General features: G+C 42.1%; 1 protein-coding gene across 4 annotated transcripts in view; it reads left to right on the forward strand.

The window, feature by feature from the left end:
* Window positions 1-4,983: 4,983 nt before the first annotated feature.
* LOC310827983 (integrin beta-1-like) overlaps window positions 4,984-18,171 on the forward strand; it is a 437,041-nt gene continuing 423,853 nt past the window's right edge. The window contains exons 1-2 of one of the 4 annotated variants that reach the window (XM_083704828.1): window positions 4,984-5,662; window positions 17,273-17,342. In XM_083704828.1, the coding sequence (XP_083560954.1) occupies window positions 5,654-5,662; window positions 17,273-17,342 (79 nt within the window). In that variant the 5' untranslated portion in view covers window positions 4,984-5,653. The remainder of the gene's footprint in view (window positions 5,663-17,272; window positions 17,343-18,171) is intronic. The other 3 variants (XM_083704829.1, XM_083704827.1, XR_014556585.1) reach the window with 3 other exon arrangements.

Here is an 18,171-nt window from a genome sequence, read left to right on the forward strand (position 1 = left end):
TTCCAGATATTGCTGGATTCTGAACCCCATCGGTTCCAAACAGCTCGGCCCATTATTAGAGGCCATGGGACTTGAAGTTGAGCAATATCTGGAGGACCTCAGGTTCTCCACCCCTAATTTAACTGACAGAGGGAAATTTGCAAGGCTTCTGAAAGGAGAACAGAGAAGGAGGTGGCTTTATGAATCACTGGAAATCTAACACAGTCATCTTTCCATGCAGCATCAGCAACCATCCTGGGAACATCTGATATGATCATAAACGAGACAAAAGAAATAGATTTTTTAAAATAGTTTTTTGTTTAAAATAACTGCACATATATTGTGTGATCTGGAATGGAAAAGAGTTTGTGTAACCACAAACTAACTATATCAAAAGGCAAAGTCTCTACCATAGCTGCAAGCTGTAATACTTGTTGCCTTCAGAACAGGCAGATTTAGCTAATTCCACGGCTTGACTGGAGTACGTGCTTTTTACCTATAATGGGACAATCACAAAATAAATCCCCTTGGATTATTGAGCCTTTAATAAGCTTTGGTTATTTGGGCATGGTAAAATAATTCATCCTCCCTCCCTACTTTTTCTCATTAAGAGTGTGTGTAAAGGATGAAGTGGAAATCCTAACCCACAGTGAAAATTATAGGAACATTCAGGGTAAATTTGGCTAAGAAATTGTTTTAAAGGGATCCTATGTCTAGAAGGTCTTGGGGTTTTTTTATGAGGAAAGCTTAAATGTGCTGAGAGTGGCAGAATCCATCCTTTTTTACCACTACACTACACCATGTGTGGATTCCCCCCCCCATACCCTAAGGCTAATAATGGGTTAAACTGGATCCTTTTTTACCTCTATACATTTTCTCCTTAGAAGCATTCTGAAAGATGAGTTAGGCTGAGATCTATAGTGAGTTTCCAAAGTCCCCCAGTAATCCACCCTCTGTTTTAACTGAACACTAATGAGTGGTACCAATGACTAAGTCAATGTACTCCACCCAGCTTCCGTCAGATGGGTGTCTGTGGAACTGAAATAGAGGACAAAACATGGGTTTCTCAGTGTTCCAATGGATACTGGATGTATAGAGTTAAAAATGAACTGTTTACTCTAAAAAGAGGATATCTTATTGGTGACTGGGCTTCAGTTAAGAGACAGCTTATGCTCAGATTCCACTTCCTTGACAGGTGGCTCTGCCCACCTGTCATAGTTGGCCTGTGAGGTGGAGAGAGATAAAGATATGGGCCAAAGAGGTTCCCCATCCCTCACCTAAGGGTACATTTGATCTCCAAAACAGCTCTTTTCAAATACTGTACTGGTGGAATATAGCGAATCAGTGGCCTCGTTAGAACCCCTGAACATTACGCCACTACAGCTTGGACTCAGCAGATTTCTATCACTGTCATTAGAAGTGCTCATTTTTTAGAAAATTCTTCATGCACTTTTTCTGACGAACCTTTCCTTTTAACCAAAATATTGTTTTTCATAACACTATTGCCAAGGAGCTTGGTGAATGTCTGAGGTGAATCTGATTTATAATTATTCTTCCAAGTTGTCAAATTTTTGAAATATTCTAGTGGAAATGGTAACTCAGAACAGCTTTCTTAGAAAATGCAGGACAGATTACCCATCAATTCCAAAAGATGAACAGATATGGACCCTGATAGATCTTGATGATGGCAACCTCTTGACCAAACTCTTATGGCAGCATGACATAAAAGTCCATTGTGTTTTGCCAGCCAAAATAATCTATTTTTGCTTAGCATCCTAGGCAAATATGTTTGGCATTTCACTATGTATCAGTGCCAAACTTTCTGGTGTGTTTTCAAGAAAGGAATGAAAACACCAGGCCACAAACTACTGCAACATATTAAGTTCTTGGGAGGATTTCTTGGCATCATCAACAGATCTTAAAAATCACAGAAATAGTTGCATATGGCAGTTAATAACAAAGTTACTACAGTATATGCAACGCCCAAGCCAAGGAGATACTGTATTTACCCAAATGTAATGCACACCTTTTTTGGCCAAATTACGTTGCGAAAATTAGGGTGCACCTTAGATTTGATGGTGCATTTACATTCGCCAGCAAAAACTTTTTTGGTTCCAAGGTTTTAAAAATTGAGGTGCGCATTAGATTCGATGGCGCATTAGATTCACATAAATACAGTAAATAACTACAGTGGTACCTTGGGTTAAGTACTTAATTCGTTCCGGAGGTCCGTTCTTAACCTGAAACTGTTCCTAACCTGAAGCACCACTTTAGCTAATGGGGCCTCCTGCTGCTGCCGCGCCACCGGAGCACGATTTCTGTTCTCATCCTGAAGCAAAGTTCTTAACCTGAAGCACTATTTCTGGGTTAGCGGAGTCTGTAACCTGAAGCGTATGTAACCTGAAGCGTATGTAACCTGAAGTACCACTGTATATAACCCTTGGAAGACATCTGAAGGCAGCCCTGTATAGGGAAGCTTTTAAATATTTAATGTTTTATTATGTTTTTATATAGTATGTTGAAAGCCGCCGGGAGTGGCTCAGGCGACCCAGTCAGATGGGCGGGGTATAAATAGTAAAATTATTATTATGGAATAGGATGTCCCCAGGCCCAGTTACAGCTAGAAAACTGATAACGGGGAACACAATGATCTCTGGTGTATAACTTTTGCAGGCTGATGGTAGAGCCTTTTGATAATAGTTTCATTGCTGCTCCACTGAGCTTTTCACATGTCCCCACAGGGCTTTTTGTAACAAAAGGAATAATGCAAGTGTAGATAGGCTGATGGATGTTCAATGGGTCATGAACTAATGGTAGATCTAGGTTTAAACATTAGCAGCAGCAACAACAGTTTTATTATTTATACTCCGCCCATCCGGCAGATTATTTTAAAACTAAGGGGGAGTTTCATTCAGGTTGAATATATGTAAAGGTGCAATATTACTGAATTTAGCTATTAATTATTAAAACATATTTGATCACAACAACCAAACTTTTATAGTGACTACAGTGTATTCCAGAGGCTCAGAAACTGACAATATTTTATATATTATTCCTGACAGATTTTAAATCAATTTCACAGGTTGCTGAACTTGTGGTTTTGAATTGGGAGCAGGCAATTATGCAGTTCTGCTTTCTATAGAGCCCCATCTACACATCTGACAGCTCCTTTTGAACTTCCCTTTGTGTTCTCTGAAAGCCACACCATTTCCCTTACTAACATTGTAATGTGTGACTATAAATCAGGGGGAATCTGAATGGTCCTAAGAAACAATAATCTAAATTTATACAAATAACTGTGCAGGCAATGCTGGAAAAGATATATAAGGGAGGAATATGTTTGCTATTGCAGTTACAAGGAAAGGCAAAGTATTATTTTAAAGTAGAGAGGAAAGCTGGACAAGGGTATATTTCTTAAAGCATTGTGCATGGAATCACCGCCTAATTTATTATTGTAGCTGTTGTTGCTGTTGCTGCTAAAGTCTTATAGACTAACTAAAGTATTAAAGATTAATCAGTTGTTACACAATATGTAGAAATGCCTGTCTTAAGCCATAATATTAGGGCCAGGGCTTTTTTTCAGCTGGAACTTGCCAGAACTCAGAATGGCAATGGTACCTACCTGAGAGGTACTGAAACTAAGAGTATGAGGGAGGTGTTCATGGAGAGTTCTGGCACCTCTTTTTCTAGAAAAAATAGCACTGATTAAGGCAATACCTTTATTAGTCCAACCAAAATATCAGAAAACTGCATGCAAACATTTGAGTTCTCCAGAACTCTTCATAAAACTAGATGGTAAACAAAGCAAGTGCCTGTACATTTTGATTAATTTCTCAGGTTCAACAAGTGCTAGAAACCAACACCCACCCACCGGATATTACACAACTTTAGGGTGTCTTGGTTTTCACTTTTTTAAAATATGGCAACCCTAATTGAGTGTCTTGCCCCCTGTAGACATCCAGATGTGCGTAGTAGCAGACTTTCAGATACATCTTTTTAGGTTCTTTGGAGATATCACATTAGCAAAAATGCTCATTGCTGTTAATAGTGTGGTGCTGTTGGAACATATGCCTTCTAAGGGGTGCTCCTCTTTCATTAAAGATTTGTGTAAAGTTCCCCACCACCAATAAAAAACGAGCACTTTGTTCTTGTGGGAATTTGTCTTCCAAATTAGTGCGTTATTGTAGTGAGACCCTAGAGAGCCACTGGAAGTTCAGATTACACACTACTAGGCTAGATATACCAGTGATCTGACTCAGTATAAGGGTGTTTAAAATTCTGTATCAACTGTCACTTGGCAGGATGAGACAAATGACTAAGCTAACCAGGGATGAGAGAGGTCAAGGGGAAGTTTGGTTCTGAAAGAGTAGTATGTCAATGGCTAGTGATGATGAAAGTTGTAGTTCAACACTAGTAGGGCCTGCTCAATTATCATGGACTTGAATGTGGCTTTTTTAAAGAGAGTTGTGAGTATGTGCAAAGTGCCTATTCAATGTGAATAGAATCAACTTTTGTCTTTAAAAAGTGGATCTAGGGATATGGTTCGGTTCCTTTTTCCTATGACAAGAAACAACCTTAAAATAGAGACTCCACTTTCTAAATCCCTCCATTGCTAGAACTCTTTGCCAATCCGCAGAAGGGCAGCATCTCCCCTTGTTACATGGCTACCTGCTTACTTGGGAGTCTTTCGTTGGGTAAACAACTGGCAGTCAGGAAGGAGCCTTTCCTGATCTACAGTGGTACCTCGGGTTACATCCGCTTCAGGTTACAGACTCCACTAACCCAGAAATAGTGCTTCAGGTTAAGAACTTTGCTTCAGGATGAGAACAGAAATTGTGCTCCGGCGGGCCGGGGGCAGCGGGAGGCCCCATTTGCTAACGTGGTGCCTCAGGTTAAGAACAGTTTCAGGTTAAATACGGACCTCCGGAACGAATTAAGTACTTAAACCGAGGTACCACTGTACCCAGATCAGCCAGAAATTCCAATGTACTCTCTGTTTTTCAGCCTGACGTGAAATGAAACCTGTAGGAGTGAAGAGAAAGAGCGTGCCTCAGGCTGCAAGTCTACACCCTCTGAAACCAAGCTTTACTTCCGAGTAAAAAATATATATCCCAGGAGTGTGCTTACGGAGGACCAAACCTTTGGCCAATCTACACTTGCAGTAGGGGGATGAAGGCAACGCGTGTGCGTTTGTGAACCTTTGTCGATCCTAAAAGCCGAGTTTCAAGGCAAAGGTGAGCTCCGTGACGAGGGCCAGGGAGGGAAAACCCCGCTTTGCTCCAACGCAGACAAGCCTGAGGGCCCCAATTCCGCGCCTTTCATGCTCCGCCCAGCCTGACGGCAGCGGGGAGGAATGCGCTTCCGGAGGCGCACAAGGAGCGGCGGCGGCGGCGGTTGCAAGGCCTGGCCGTCCCTTTCTCCCGGCCCTGCCGTATGGTTGGAAGGAAGGAAGGAAGGGAAGAAGGCGCGGCTCTGGTAGGCGAGAGGGGATAGCAGTCGCCGCCGCCGCCCTCAGCACCCCCGAGGCGTCGCCCTGAGGAGGTCGGGCCAGGCCCCGGAGCAGAGGAGACAAGGGAGAGGAGCGGCGAGGCGGAGGAAGCAGGCTCAGCCCCGCCACCAACTTCTCGAAGCCCCCGGACAAGGGTCGGGGAGGCGCCCGAGCTCAGCCGCGGCCATGGCACAGGTAGCCGCGGAGAGGAGGGGCAGGCAAGGGGGGGGGACGACAAAACTAAGCCTGGGCGTTGCGAGTGTATCTGTATCCCTCTATTTTTTTTGGTTTTTGTTTCCAGCCTCTCCCTATTTTGTGGGATATGGAAGTGTGGCCGAGTGAGAAAGAGAAAGGTGTGGGGGGGGGTTATAGAGGAGAAGGAGGGAGAGCGCTGCCCTCCCCCCCCCGTCCTTTCTGTGAAGCAGGGAGGAAGGAGCGCCGTGTGCCCTTTTTCAGAAGCCCGAAAAGCCAAAGCGTGCCTTTATAAGGGCGTGTTCGCCGGGCGGGAACGAGGGGGAGAGAATAACCGAAGGTGCTGCGGGGGGGGGGGACTGCACTTGCGTCAGAGGATACTATTATTATGACTTATTATATATGTCCTCCCCTCCCTAAATGACTTTTTAATTGCAAGTTCCAGGCAGGCAGAGATGTTGCAGCCAGCAGCACAACAAAAGAATCTTGTGGCACCATACAAGGTTAACGGATTTGTTGGCCACGTCGGATGACGTGGGCTTTAGTTCACTAAACCTTTGCCACAATCGTTGTGTTAGCCTTAAAGGGTGCCACGAGCCTCGTTCCCTGTGGGTGGGTGTGGTGGTGGTGTTGGATGGGCTGTTTTGGTTGGACGTCGGTGGTTTTAGAGCAGGGATGGTGAAGTTGTGGCTCTCCAGATGTTGTTGGGCTGCAACTCCCATCATCCCTCGCCACTGGCTATTCTGGTTGGGGCTGATGGGAGTTGGAGTGCCAACATCTGGAAGGGCTCAGGAGATTTATGCCCCTTGCTTTCTCTCTCCCACCTCCCCCAATAGTGTCTGTAAGTTGATGGTGTTAATCATGCCCCAGCTGAAGGAGAATGCCAACATAAGAGACAGGAAATGCCTGTCATGCCATTTCCTGATAGACTTTACAAAGCTTAAAAGTGAACAGTGTCTACCAAATTTGCAAGTACATTTTGTGAACTGCATTGGAACTGGGCCATATTCCTATGTACATCTACCTGGGAGTCTGCTCCATTAAGCGCAGCTGAACTTTTTCTGATTGAGCATGCTTAGAAAGGGACTCCATGTTTGCATAGCCTTAGGACTGTAGTCTAGCATCCTGAAGCTACTCCCATTACTTTTCACAGAGTGTGCTTTCAAGTAAAAGTTGCAAATATTGTAGCCTAGATATGTGCATGCTTACCTCAAAGTTTAATGACTTAAGTGTGGCTTTTTTGGCACGCAGCTCAAGTCTCATGGTGGCTATGTGTGTTGTTGTTTCCTGGAGAAGTGATACTGGATTTTACTCTCATAATATATTTTGTGGTAACAGTTTTGGGACTGTTCTTACTTGCATGCGTGATTTTCAGTCCAATACAATGAACTGCAGTTATGTCCATGTGTGCATGTTAACGTTTCCTTATAGGGACTTCTCCTCTTTCTGTCAACCATGCCTGAGTCCCGTTTTATGTTATGTTTTCACTGCTAATAAATCCCTATCTGGTTTCTGTTAATTCTGACACCTTAAATTAACTCAGAAAGAGGTTAGCTTCTCACACCTGCAAAGTAGGCCTAGGCTGGAGGGTTCTTCTTTTCAACTGCTTCTGGAAATTGACGCTGTCACTTGAAGTGCAGTCCTAAGCCCTGATCCACCATGCTGGAGAGTGTTATAGAGGACGTAGCACTGCAGAGATCCCCACTACATCTGCCAAAACAATGGGCAATGGAAATCCACCACTCCCTGTATGTTAGCCAGAGGCAGAAATAGGCCATTCAGGGATCTCCTGGTTCATAAACTACTAGAGCAACTGCAGCAAAGTTCATTGCTACCACCACCACTCCTTAGCTTTAGCTGCAAGGCTTTGGATACAGTAGCTCTGTTCACCCCTGCTACTCGCAGATGGGAGTTAAGCTTGCAGTTGTTTTCTATTGTTCTATGAATTGTTATTTAAATCCTAGACATGTTTACTTTGGAGGAACATTATAGAGCCTGGACTTACTTTTGGATAACCATTTATTTATTCTGAATACTTATAGCACACCTTTGGCCTCTTGAGTTCAAAGTCAGCTAATTTTTTATTTTTATTTTTAAATAGCAATCACAATAGCAAAAAACTAGGCAGTTAAAAGAGCAGCAATTGATGGTTTCAACAAACTATTGCCAGCAACTCAGGATTGTAACCCAGGGTATGATCCCCTTTTGCAAACAAGGTACAATTTGCACAAACCAGTATGCCAAGCTTGGATAGAACAGCAAACTATGTTTTCCTTCTTAAGCAGAATTGGAATCTTTGAAGTGCTGTGCATAAGGAAAGGTGAGAATAGTGTGCACAAGCCTAAGGCTTGTCTGTTTGCTCTCATAACCATGGTTTAGTGGTGCATCTGCCCCCTGTGCTTCTGACAAAAAAATTATTGTATTCATTGTTTTATAAACTATTGTCACCATTAGTAGTGAAAACTGGTATGTGAATATTGGAAATAAATAATACTTCCTTATTTTTATTTTTCTGGGTACTGCTACCCTATTTGTGCTCCTGAAATCAAGCCGTATATTATGTAAGTAGCGCAGGGCATAGAATTTTTTGTGTGCCTTAAATATTTATTTGTTATGACATTTGGTTTTATAGACAAGAACCAATTCCATGTATAGAATATAAAAGTCAAAGCCCTATGAGATCATTTTATTATTTTAGATGTGATGCTGGCAATGAGGTGAAATGAGCAAGGACAGTTATTGTGTATTCAGAACATGTGTGGATTGTTCTAAGGGAAAAGGCACATTGACTCTTATCCCCTTGAGTTTAACATGTGATTTATTTATTTTTAGTTAACTATTGAAAAACTAACACACTGTTTAATCTTATTAACTATGTTGTGTTTAACCCTGTTCTGTGCACTATAGATTGTATTACAGTTTGAGGTTTATTTGTCATTGTCACCTACGCTTTCAAGAGTTTCTCACTGCCCAAGTTAAAAAATGGCAGTGGGTACATATAGTATAGTACATCTCTTCCAACACCGGCCAAGAAGGCTTCCAAACATGTATAAATGGAAGACATTTCAGGTTTAATAATAATAATAATAATAACAATAGGAATTTTTCAAGGACTCTATAGTCGTACCTTGGTTCTCAAATGCCTTGAAACTCCAATGTTTTGGCTCCCGAATGCCGCAAACCCGGAAGTGAGTCTTCCGGTTTGCGAACATATTTTGGAAGCCAAACGTGCAACACAGCTTTCGATTGAGTGCAGGAAGCTCCTGCAGCCAATTGGAAGCCACGCCTTGGTTTTCGAATGTTTTTGGAAGTCAAACGGACTTCCGGGATGGATTCCGTTCTAGAACCAAGGTACGACTGTATTGGGATGTGGCATTACCCAGTTTTAAAGATGGATTTACACAGCTCCTAACATTGTTGACAAAACTCAGATTAAGAATGTTACTGGTAACTTTAAAAATACCAAAACATTTCTTGGTATAAGTAATATTGTATGTATTTGGGCATTACGCCGCTCTATTAAGTACTCATCTGTTAGTGATTGTTTGGAATTATGATAGTTTAAAAGTGTGTGCTAATTGCTATTTATATAGTGCTCTAGAGTGTTTGAAGAACTTCATATGTAATCCTTACCGTAGCCATGTAAGAAGAGCTGAGGCTGCCTTGTTGAAGTGAGATTTAAAATTGGGACTGCAGGTACACTCTGATCTACTATGCTACGTGTTGTATTGTACTGACATGCAAATGGCAATTTAGTCACGTTGATATATGGCATGGAAGCTGGTGGAATTGCATGAAATGAAGTTTATGAAAGTAAAAATTTAGTATCACACTAGTTCTGATAATATTGGTTGGAACCCAGCAAAGAAATGCTGCAGCCCTCCCCTCCCAAGATTATCCTCTCATCAGTTGCAGAATAACGTAAACCAAAAAGTCTTTATGGCTTTTATAGCTTGCTGCGGAACCTTTCTGTGCATGTAGATTGGATTGTAGCCAAAATAACTAGGAAGAAGAATGACTAGATTGGCTGTTCTTTGGTATAATTTAGCAAGTACAATCAGAGATAGCGTCTTACCTGTAACGTTTTTAAAGGCAGTGAGGCATAGGCTGTAAGCATCTACCCAAATGATGACAAAGCATGACTAATTATTGTGTCACCAAAAAATGTATCCCAAGGAAATGATTAAGCAGCCTTTTCTAGGCAGTAAATGATTACGTATCAAAAAGTACTAAATAGAAGCAGTCAGCAATAATGAGATCTTTAAAAGATACATTTGAAAAGGACTTTAACTCACTAATAGCAAACCATGTTCTCCTTCTATTTATGTGAGTTCTCAGACTACCAACAGGCGCAGAGATAAGAAATGCTTGCTTTTTAAACAAACCACATTTTCTCATAATGTCTGAACTTAGAGCTTTGGTTTGTTTAAACTCTTGTGAAAGCAGTAACAAAATAAGATTTCAGATCCTGATTTCTTATTTGCATTTTGTATTTGTCTTTCTCTTTTACAGAGAAGAATGTAAATCTGTACCAAGCTTTAACACTAATTATTTCAAAGCAAGTATTTTTGTTTATTGAAATGCAGAACTTCCAAAACACCCAAAACATGTGATTAAGAGCTTATTCTGGATTTTTAAAAATGGCTCAATACCAACAATGGGATTTTAAAAAAACTAAATTTCAGCCAACCCATTCAACTCAGCCTTTCGCAGGGTAGTGATTTTTGGGGGACAGGGGAATGGAATTTGCAAGAGTGTTTTACAGATAGATGGGTTTTTCCTGTGTCTCCTATTTTAGCTGTAGTCTCAACATTGTGGTAGTCACTTTGCCAATGGTTCTAGGAACCATAATTGCTGCTGCAATTATGTGAATTTCATAGTCAAAATGTGAATTTCTAGTACTTATGAACATAATAATCCAAACAATGGCTTAGCAAAAACAAACTTAAGTTTCTTGATTTACTGGTTGTAGTTTGGGGGAGATATACCAAGGTTTCGGGTTCTGACGCAGTGCAAAGCCAAACCATGGCTTAGCCCTAGGTAGTACAACAGGACCAGGGGAGGAGTGAATTCCCTCTTCATTTGTTAATCATGGTTTATATATGTGAATTGGACCATTATTAGAGATGCTATACATGAAGGCTCATCCTTCATGGTTGCCTCTTTCTTCACAGGCAGTAAAAAAAATCCACTGAAATTTCCCATTAATATCCCATTAATGAAATACCAGTCAGTATGGTAGGTGGTTATGTGTGTGAGGAGAGAGCGCTATATACTGCAGATATCTTAGGAAGCTACCTTTTTGCGTCAGATTATTTATCCAGTTAAACTGGTATTGCCTACTCTGATTTGTAGCAGCTTTCCAGTATCTTGAGCAGGGAGGTCTGAAATCTGCTACCTTCTCCTTTTTTTATTAACGAATGGTGCCATTGATTGAACCTGGACATTTCTCTGCAAAACATGTGCACTGGGATCCATTGAGAATCGAGCCAACTCTTACCTGTATATCCCCACCTAGGGTTCTATTTCATGGTATGACTTTGGGAATATAGGAATCTGATGCCAAACCAGACCATCAGCTCACCTAGCACAATATTGTCTACACTGGCTGGCAGCAGTTCTTCAGGGTTCCTAACAGGAGTCACTTGCAGCCTTACCTGTAGAAGCCAGATATTGCATGCAGAGCATGTGGCTCTTCCTCAGTTTGATAATGTGTTGGGATATGTATGCATGCATGCATGCATGTATATGTATATACAGTGGTACCTCGGGTTACATACGCTTCAGGTTACAGACTCTGCTAACTCAGAAATAGTACCTCGGGTTAAGAACTTTGTTTCAGGATGAGAACAGAAATCGTGCTCCGGTGGCACGGCGGCAGCTGGAGGCCCCATTAGCTAAAGTGGTGCTTCAGATTAAGAACAGTTTCAGGTTAAGAACAGACCTCCAGAACGAATTAAGTTCTTAACCCGAGGTACCACTGTATATGAGAGTCTGTGAGAGCATATATAGCACAATAGCACCTTGATATTCACTTGATGGCTACAGTAGAATGGTCAGGAGTGTTTCTAATCTATTTCATTAGTTGACTTACACACACAGCAGGAAATACTCCCTTCCTTTGGGTGTGGTGTTAATGGAGATAATACTACCAATTTTAAATCTTTTTAAAATCTAATTGCCATTTCCCATGGTATTATTCTGTATGGGATTCTCATGTAATACGAGAAAAGTTTTTCTTTTCATTTCATGAGTTTACAACATAGAGTTAAGTAAACAATGCAGACTGGAAATAAAGATAGATTAATTCGGCTGGGGAACACTCACACAGCTGTATACATTATGTTGGAGGGCTTCTTTTAGAGTATGCTTCTGCCAGTTATTGGGGGGCGAGAAGCAATAAAGGGCACTGAGCGCCCACTGAACACCAAAAACACTATTCTGGAATTTCTCTGACTCCTGCTGCTTCATCTCCACACATTCCTTGAGGACTAGAAACTCTATTGTGTATATCTGTCAACTTGTTCAATAGAAGCCGAGATTCTTACCAGTCTTATATATTTTATCATATAGAATATTTTATTATCATTCTAACATTTTTATGCGAGCTGCTTTAGGGCCCTTTTTAGAGCTGAAAAGAGGCCTGTAAAATAACTGTGATAATTGTGATTTACACACAGCCTCCCCATTTCTAAATCTCAGATCTCATTTTTTTACACATTTTGAAGCCATTAAAGCAGGATGGGGACCTTCTGGCCTTCCGGGTGTTGTTGCACAATACCTCCCATAACCCCAGATCATTGGCCATCCTGGCTGTGGCTGATGGGAGTCGGTGTCCAACAGCAGCTGAAGGGCCACAGGCCCCCCGCATCCTTGCTTTTGAGTTGGGGAACTGGGGGGGGTCACAAATTGTCTGAATTGTTTCTTCTTTTTGTTATGGGTAGGAGTCTAAAAATGAGAGGGTGGGAAGCCTCACTTTTCCTGCATGATTAGGTGCTCAATACTTACTATCTATAAGAAATGTACATATGATCTGTTAAATACTTTATGGTTGACTGAGAATACTTGGAACATCAAAGATGTTTAAAGCTCTATCATTGAGCATCTGTTGACTTTCTTGGGTGGGAGCATCTAAAAGTCTGAGTTCTAAAGGAAATGGTGAACTTCCTTTTACTGAAAATAGACAGACATTGGGTTATGCATGTACTAGGCAGAAATTTCCTTTTTAAAAAGGTAAAGGTAAAGGTACCCCTGCCCGTACGGGCCAGTCTTGACAGACTCTGGGGTTGTGCGCCCATCTCACTTAAGAGGCCAGGGGCCAGCGCTGTCCGGAGACACTGCCGGGTCACGTGGCCAGCGTGACAAAGCTGCATCTGGCGAACCAGAGCTGCACACGGAAACGCCGTTTACCTTCCCGCTGGTAAGCGGTCCCTATTTATCTACTTGCACCCGGAGGTGCTTTCGAACTGCTAGGTTGGCAGGCGCTGGGACCGAACGACGGGAGCGCACCCCGCCGCAGGGATTCGAACCGCCGACCTTTCGATCGGCAAGTCCTAGGTGCTGAGGCTTTTACCCACAGCGCCACCTGCGCCCCCAATTTCCTTTTTACCTCACCTTGAATATGTAGTGAACATGCTGCTTTTAGGAGAGCAATGCCACATGGCAAAAAAGTCAAACCATGTAACAGCTGTCCTGGTTGGTGCTGGTGATTGGAGAAAACTCCCAAGAATAGCCTGTCATTATAGGGCTTAAATTGTATGATCCTTTTCTGTCTCTTGACTGATCCTCCTATTACATGAATAATGAGATAAGTGTTTCCAGGTTTAATATGAATGAACAAAAAAGCTTAGTTTTCTACTTATCTTTTTTTCTCTCAGTAAGATTGTAGTCATCATAGGGTGCTGCCTCTTAATGATAGTTGGGATTTTTTAAAGCAAGTCATGCCTTTATGAAGGCTAAGGTATGATGCGGAAATACTGCTGTGTAATACATACAGGCTGTGGTAAGCTGTGTAAGAACTATTTATATTCTAAACAAAATTGATTTTGTGTAGCTAAATATGGGCTTTTAAGTTACACCCGGCTGAATAATCTCTTCTTGAAGAAGTTGTGGGTGGGAAGCATCTATGATGCTGAGTTTGCTCAAAGAATGAGGCAATAACTTTGCTTCCACCAGAAACTGCATTAAGAAATGTCTGGTGAATTGTTGTACAGGTAACAATGGTTCTACGCATGGGTTACGTTCTTGACTCCTGCACATGTCAGTGGAGCATGCATAAGCCTGCTCACCCTGTTACACCTGCCCCCTTCCTGGCCACTTCCTGGTTGCAGTGATGCACACATGCGCGGTCACATGCATATTGGACGAGCATAAAACAGTCATTGCCTCAACTGTGATTTCTGGTTGCGGGGGGAGTGGGAGTGAGATTTTTGGATAATTGTAAGGTAAGGGTTTTCAGACTAACAAAATGAACTAAGGTGATGACAAAATGCTAGTCAGCATCTGCTACATAATTAAAACTGCATTTGCTAATTAGATGTCTTTATTTGTAGGAAATAAATAGTTTCCCGTCATTTGAAAAAGTAAAAGCTGATCCTTATTAGGGATCTGCCTCAACTACAATGCTTGTTTTGAAATGCATTATGGTGCTTTGGAAAACAGGCCACCTCAGTCCAAAGTGCTTTGCAGTCTGCTAAAACTATACAGTGGTACCTCAGGTTAAGTACTTAATTCATTCTGGAGGTCCGTTCTTAACCTGAAGCACCACTTTAGCTAATGAGGCCTCCTGCTGCCGCCGTGCCGCCAGAGCCCGATTTCTGTTCTTATCCTGAAGCAAAGTTCTTAACCTGAAGCACTATTTCTGGGTTAGCGGAGTGTGTAACCTGAAGCGTATGTAACCCGAGGTACCACTGTATATTTTCCCATCAGATCATAGAATTGTAGAGTAGGAAAGTACACTTAGGGTCATCTAGTCCAACCTCTTGCAATGCAGGAATCTCAACTAAAGCATCCATGGCGGATGGCCATCCAACCTCTGCTTAAAAACCTCCAAGGAAGGAGAGCCCATCACTTTCCAAGGGAGACAGTTCCACTGTCAAACAACTTTTACTGTCAGAAAGTTCTTCCTGATGTTTAGCTGGGATCTCCTTTTGAGTATTTCAAAGCTGTTGATTTGAGTCCTGCCCCGCCCCGCCCCTGCCCCGAACAGGAGAAAACAAGCTTTCTCTATTTTCCATGTGACAGCCCTTTCAGTATTTGAAGATGGCTATCATATCTCTTCTTAGTCTCTTATTTTCCAGGCTAAACATACCCAACTTCCTCAACCATTCCTCATAAGACTTGGTTTCCAGACCCTGTCTTCTGTGGCAGTTTGGTGTCATCTGCAAATTTGTTGAGCATCCCCTCAATTCCATCATCTAAAGATGAACAACAACAGGCCCAGGAGGGAACCCTGCGGCACCCCATTTGTCCCTTTTTCCCCAGGGTGATGAGGAACCATTAGTTCCAGGATGATGAGGTTCAGTCATCTGGGTTCAGTCAGTCAACCAGCTACAAATCCACCTAACAGTTACCTTCTTCAGCTGTTTTTACCAGCTGTTTTTACCACAAGACTATGGTGGTGGACTATGTCAAAAGCCTTACTGAAATCAAGATACACTATGTCTCCAGCATCCCCCTGATCTTTTGTTGAGGTTCCCTGGTCAGAAATCAGAAATGCATGGAATTAAGATGTTAATAAAAGCAAGCCTAGTTGGGAGAAGTTGAGATTCGTTTTCTCATGCAAGAGCCCCCAATACTGACCCATAACAAATTCTTTTTTAAAAAAAAACGGTACACCCACATTTTCCCTGTGCTTCATGTACTTGTGATAAAAGAGGTATTAGTTAGTTTCTACAACTGTACACTGTATTTAAATTTATAGTTGGAATCACTGCAGTGATGTGGGGATGTCATGGATTCTTTTCTAGTTTTTTCTAAGTACTGTATTTTTCCCTCTATAACACGCAGATTTTTTCTCCTAAAAAGTAAGGGGAAATGTCTGTGCGTGTTATTGAGCGAATGTGTGGTCCCTGGAGCCGTTTGTCCCAAGTGCATGGCAAAAATCAGGCAAAAATCATATTGCGCCGTCAAGGAGGAGAGGAGGCTGCTGCTTTCCTGCATTCTGCCTCAGGGTCTTACTGCCCACCCTGTTCTGTTTCGGTTGCTGTTTGCTCAAACGGAACAAAGAGCAGTGAAATCCCCTCCCCTCCAGGCAAGCAGAGAGGAAAGCAGAGCTCCTTCCTTCTAATTCCTCTCCGTGCTCCCTCTCCGTTTTCCGGTGCTGCTGCTGCTGCTGCGTCTGGGGACTCGGCAGGCAGCGGAAAACATGCAGATGAGGGGGGGGGCTGGCTTGGGTGGGTGGGTGGACTTTTGCCTTCCTTCCCCCCCCTTTAAACCCCTCTCCTGCATTCTTAGCCAGCTGCTTCTCCGCACACCCCTCTCGTGCTCCTTGTCCCTTCTATATTTTTCCTTCCCTCGCCACTTAAAACGTGGTTACAAAGCACGGATCCACATGGATCCTCATGATCTTTGCATTGGGTCACCCCAAATTCACCATCAGATCACATAGCATGTCCATGGCTACAGCCTGCCCCCCAAAAATCACGCACCCACTGTTGCCTGGGGCTGCAATGGTGCAAAAACGTGGTTACAAAGCATGGATCTCAGGATTTTTGCATTGGGTCACCCCAAATTCACCATCAGATCACATGTCTGTGGCCACAGCATGAAGCACAAAAATGATACATCCACTGTTTCATTCAGAATGCTTTTCCCCTTGTTTTCCTCCTCTAAAAACGATGTGCGTGTTATGGTCAGGTGCATGTTATAGAGCGAAAAATACGGTATATTGAATACCTTTCCACAATTAAACTATACAGTCATACCTCGGGTTACAGATGCTTCAGGTTGTGCGTTTTCGGGTTGTGCACCGGTCTGAACCCGGAAGTACCGGAATAAGTTACTTCCAGGTTTCAGCACAGAAGCACTAAATTGAAGCGCCGAATCGTGACCCGCGCACACGCAGCGTTGTAGGTTGCGAACACTGTGGGTTGCAAATGTGCCTCCCGGACAGATCACATTTGCAACCTGACCTTCCACTGTACTACAAACATGAATAAAGCTCAAAGTAGTAATTCATATGCAAACATGCAAATGCAGTTACAGATAGGTAGCCGTGTTGGTCTGCCATAGTCAAAACAAAAAAAATTTTTTGTGTATCTGAAGAAGTGTGCCTGCACACGAAAGCTCATACCAAGAACTGACTTAGTTGGTCTTTAAGATGCAAATGCAGTTAAAGAAAAAATACTGTTACATGAGATCTGTGTGTTTGTCTCTGTTTTTCTATGCTGTGTTTTTCATGCCTATTTCTGATCTGTAGAGCTTTGCTTCCAGAAGGACAGAATACAGTATTCATTCTGCTTTTACTGCAACATTTTAAACAGTGACTGTATATGTATAACCTTCTTTTTACAATGCAGTTGACAGTGCTATGTATATACTCTTGACATAAGTGCTTGTATCAAAGGAATAGAACTAGTTAACTAGTTCAATTATTTATATTTTATTTTACAGGCAAATTTCATGTTTCTCATCTTGATTGGATTATTAAGCTGCTTTGTGGTCTGCGGATCTGCCCAACAAGGTAAATGGAAATATGTACAGGTTTAGAAAGCATAGACTGTTTTTCGATTCTACAGTGCAGGTGACCTATTAATTACAGAGCTATCTAGTGTAAGCTTGCTATGCTTGTTTTGAAACTGATTCAAGGACAAATGCTGCCAGTTTCACTTTCATACAACATTAATCCATATATGTTTAACCTCTTTGCTCATGTCTCTGAAACTGTTGGCAAAGAGGACATATGAACAGGAGGTAAGCAGAGGAAGTGTTTGCCCTGGAGAAGAGATTGAGCTGTATCTTCAGAACCACACTCTTATTTCTCTAATGTAGCCACATCTGAAGGATGCTGAACTAACTGCATCTACAGCTTGAAATTGTACTCTTGTCCCACTAAAGGTCATTTGAATTGTTATGCGCCTCTTATTCTTCCAAGTAAGAGAAACCAAACAGCCTTTCCGAACATGCAGTGAAATAGATGCAGGTGCAATTTCTTTTGCAGAACGTCTTTACGTTCCGCCGTTTCATCCTTTATGTTTGGAATCCACCTTACAGGGATTATTTTATCTTAGTCATTTGGCACCTTTATATCAAAAGATAGCTAGTGCTCCCTGCATCTATTTCACTGTTTGTACATACAATGGAAAATCTAGATTAGCATCACCTTTTCATCATGTGTGTGTAGTGCAATGAATGCATGTGCAATTTGTTGTGGTTTTCATGGTTTTTCTTATGTGGAGGATTGTTCCATGGCATTTGAAACAGTCCTAATTAGGATTGAAGCAGTCCTAATTAATGAATTATGATTGGCACAGAAGAAATGTGCATTGGTGCTCCAACTTTCCCTCTAGGCT

Source organism: Podarcis gaigeae (genome assembly GCF_964106915.1).
Source record: "Podarcis gaigeae genome assembly, chromosome: 12".
NCBI lineage: Eukaryota > Metazoa > Chordata > Lepidosauria > Squamata > Lacertidae > Podarcis > Podarcis gaigeae.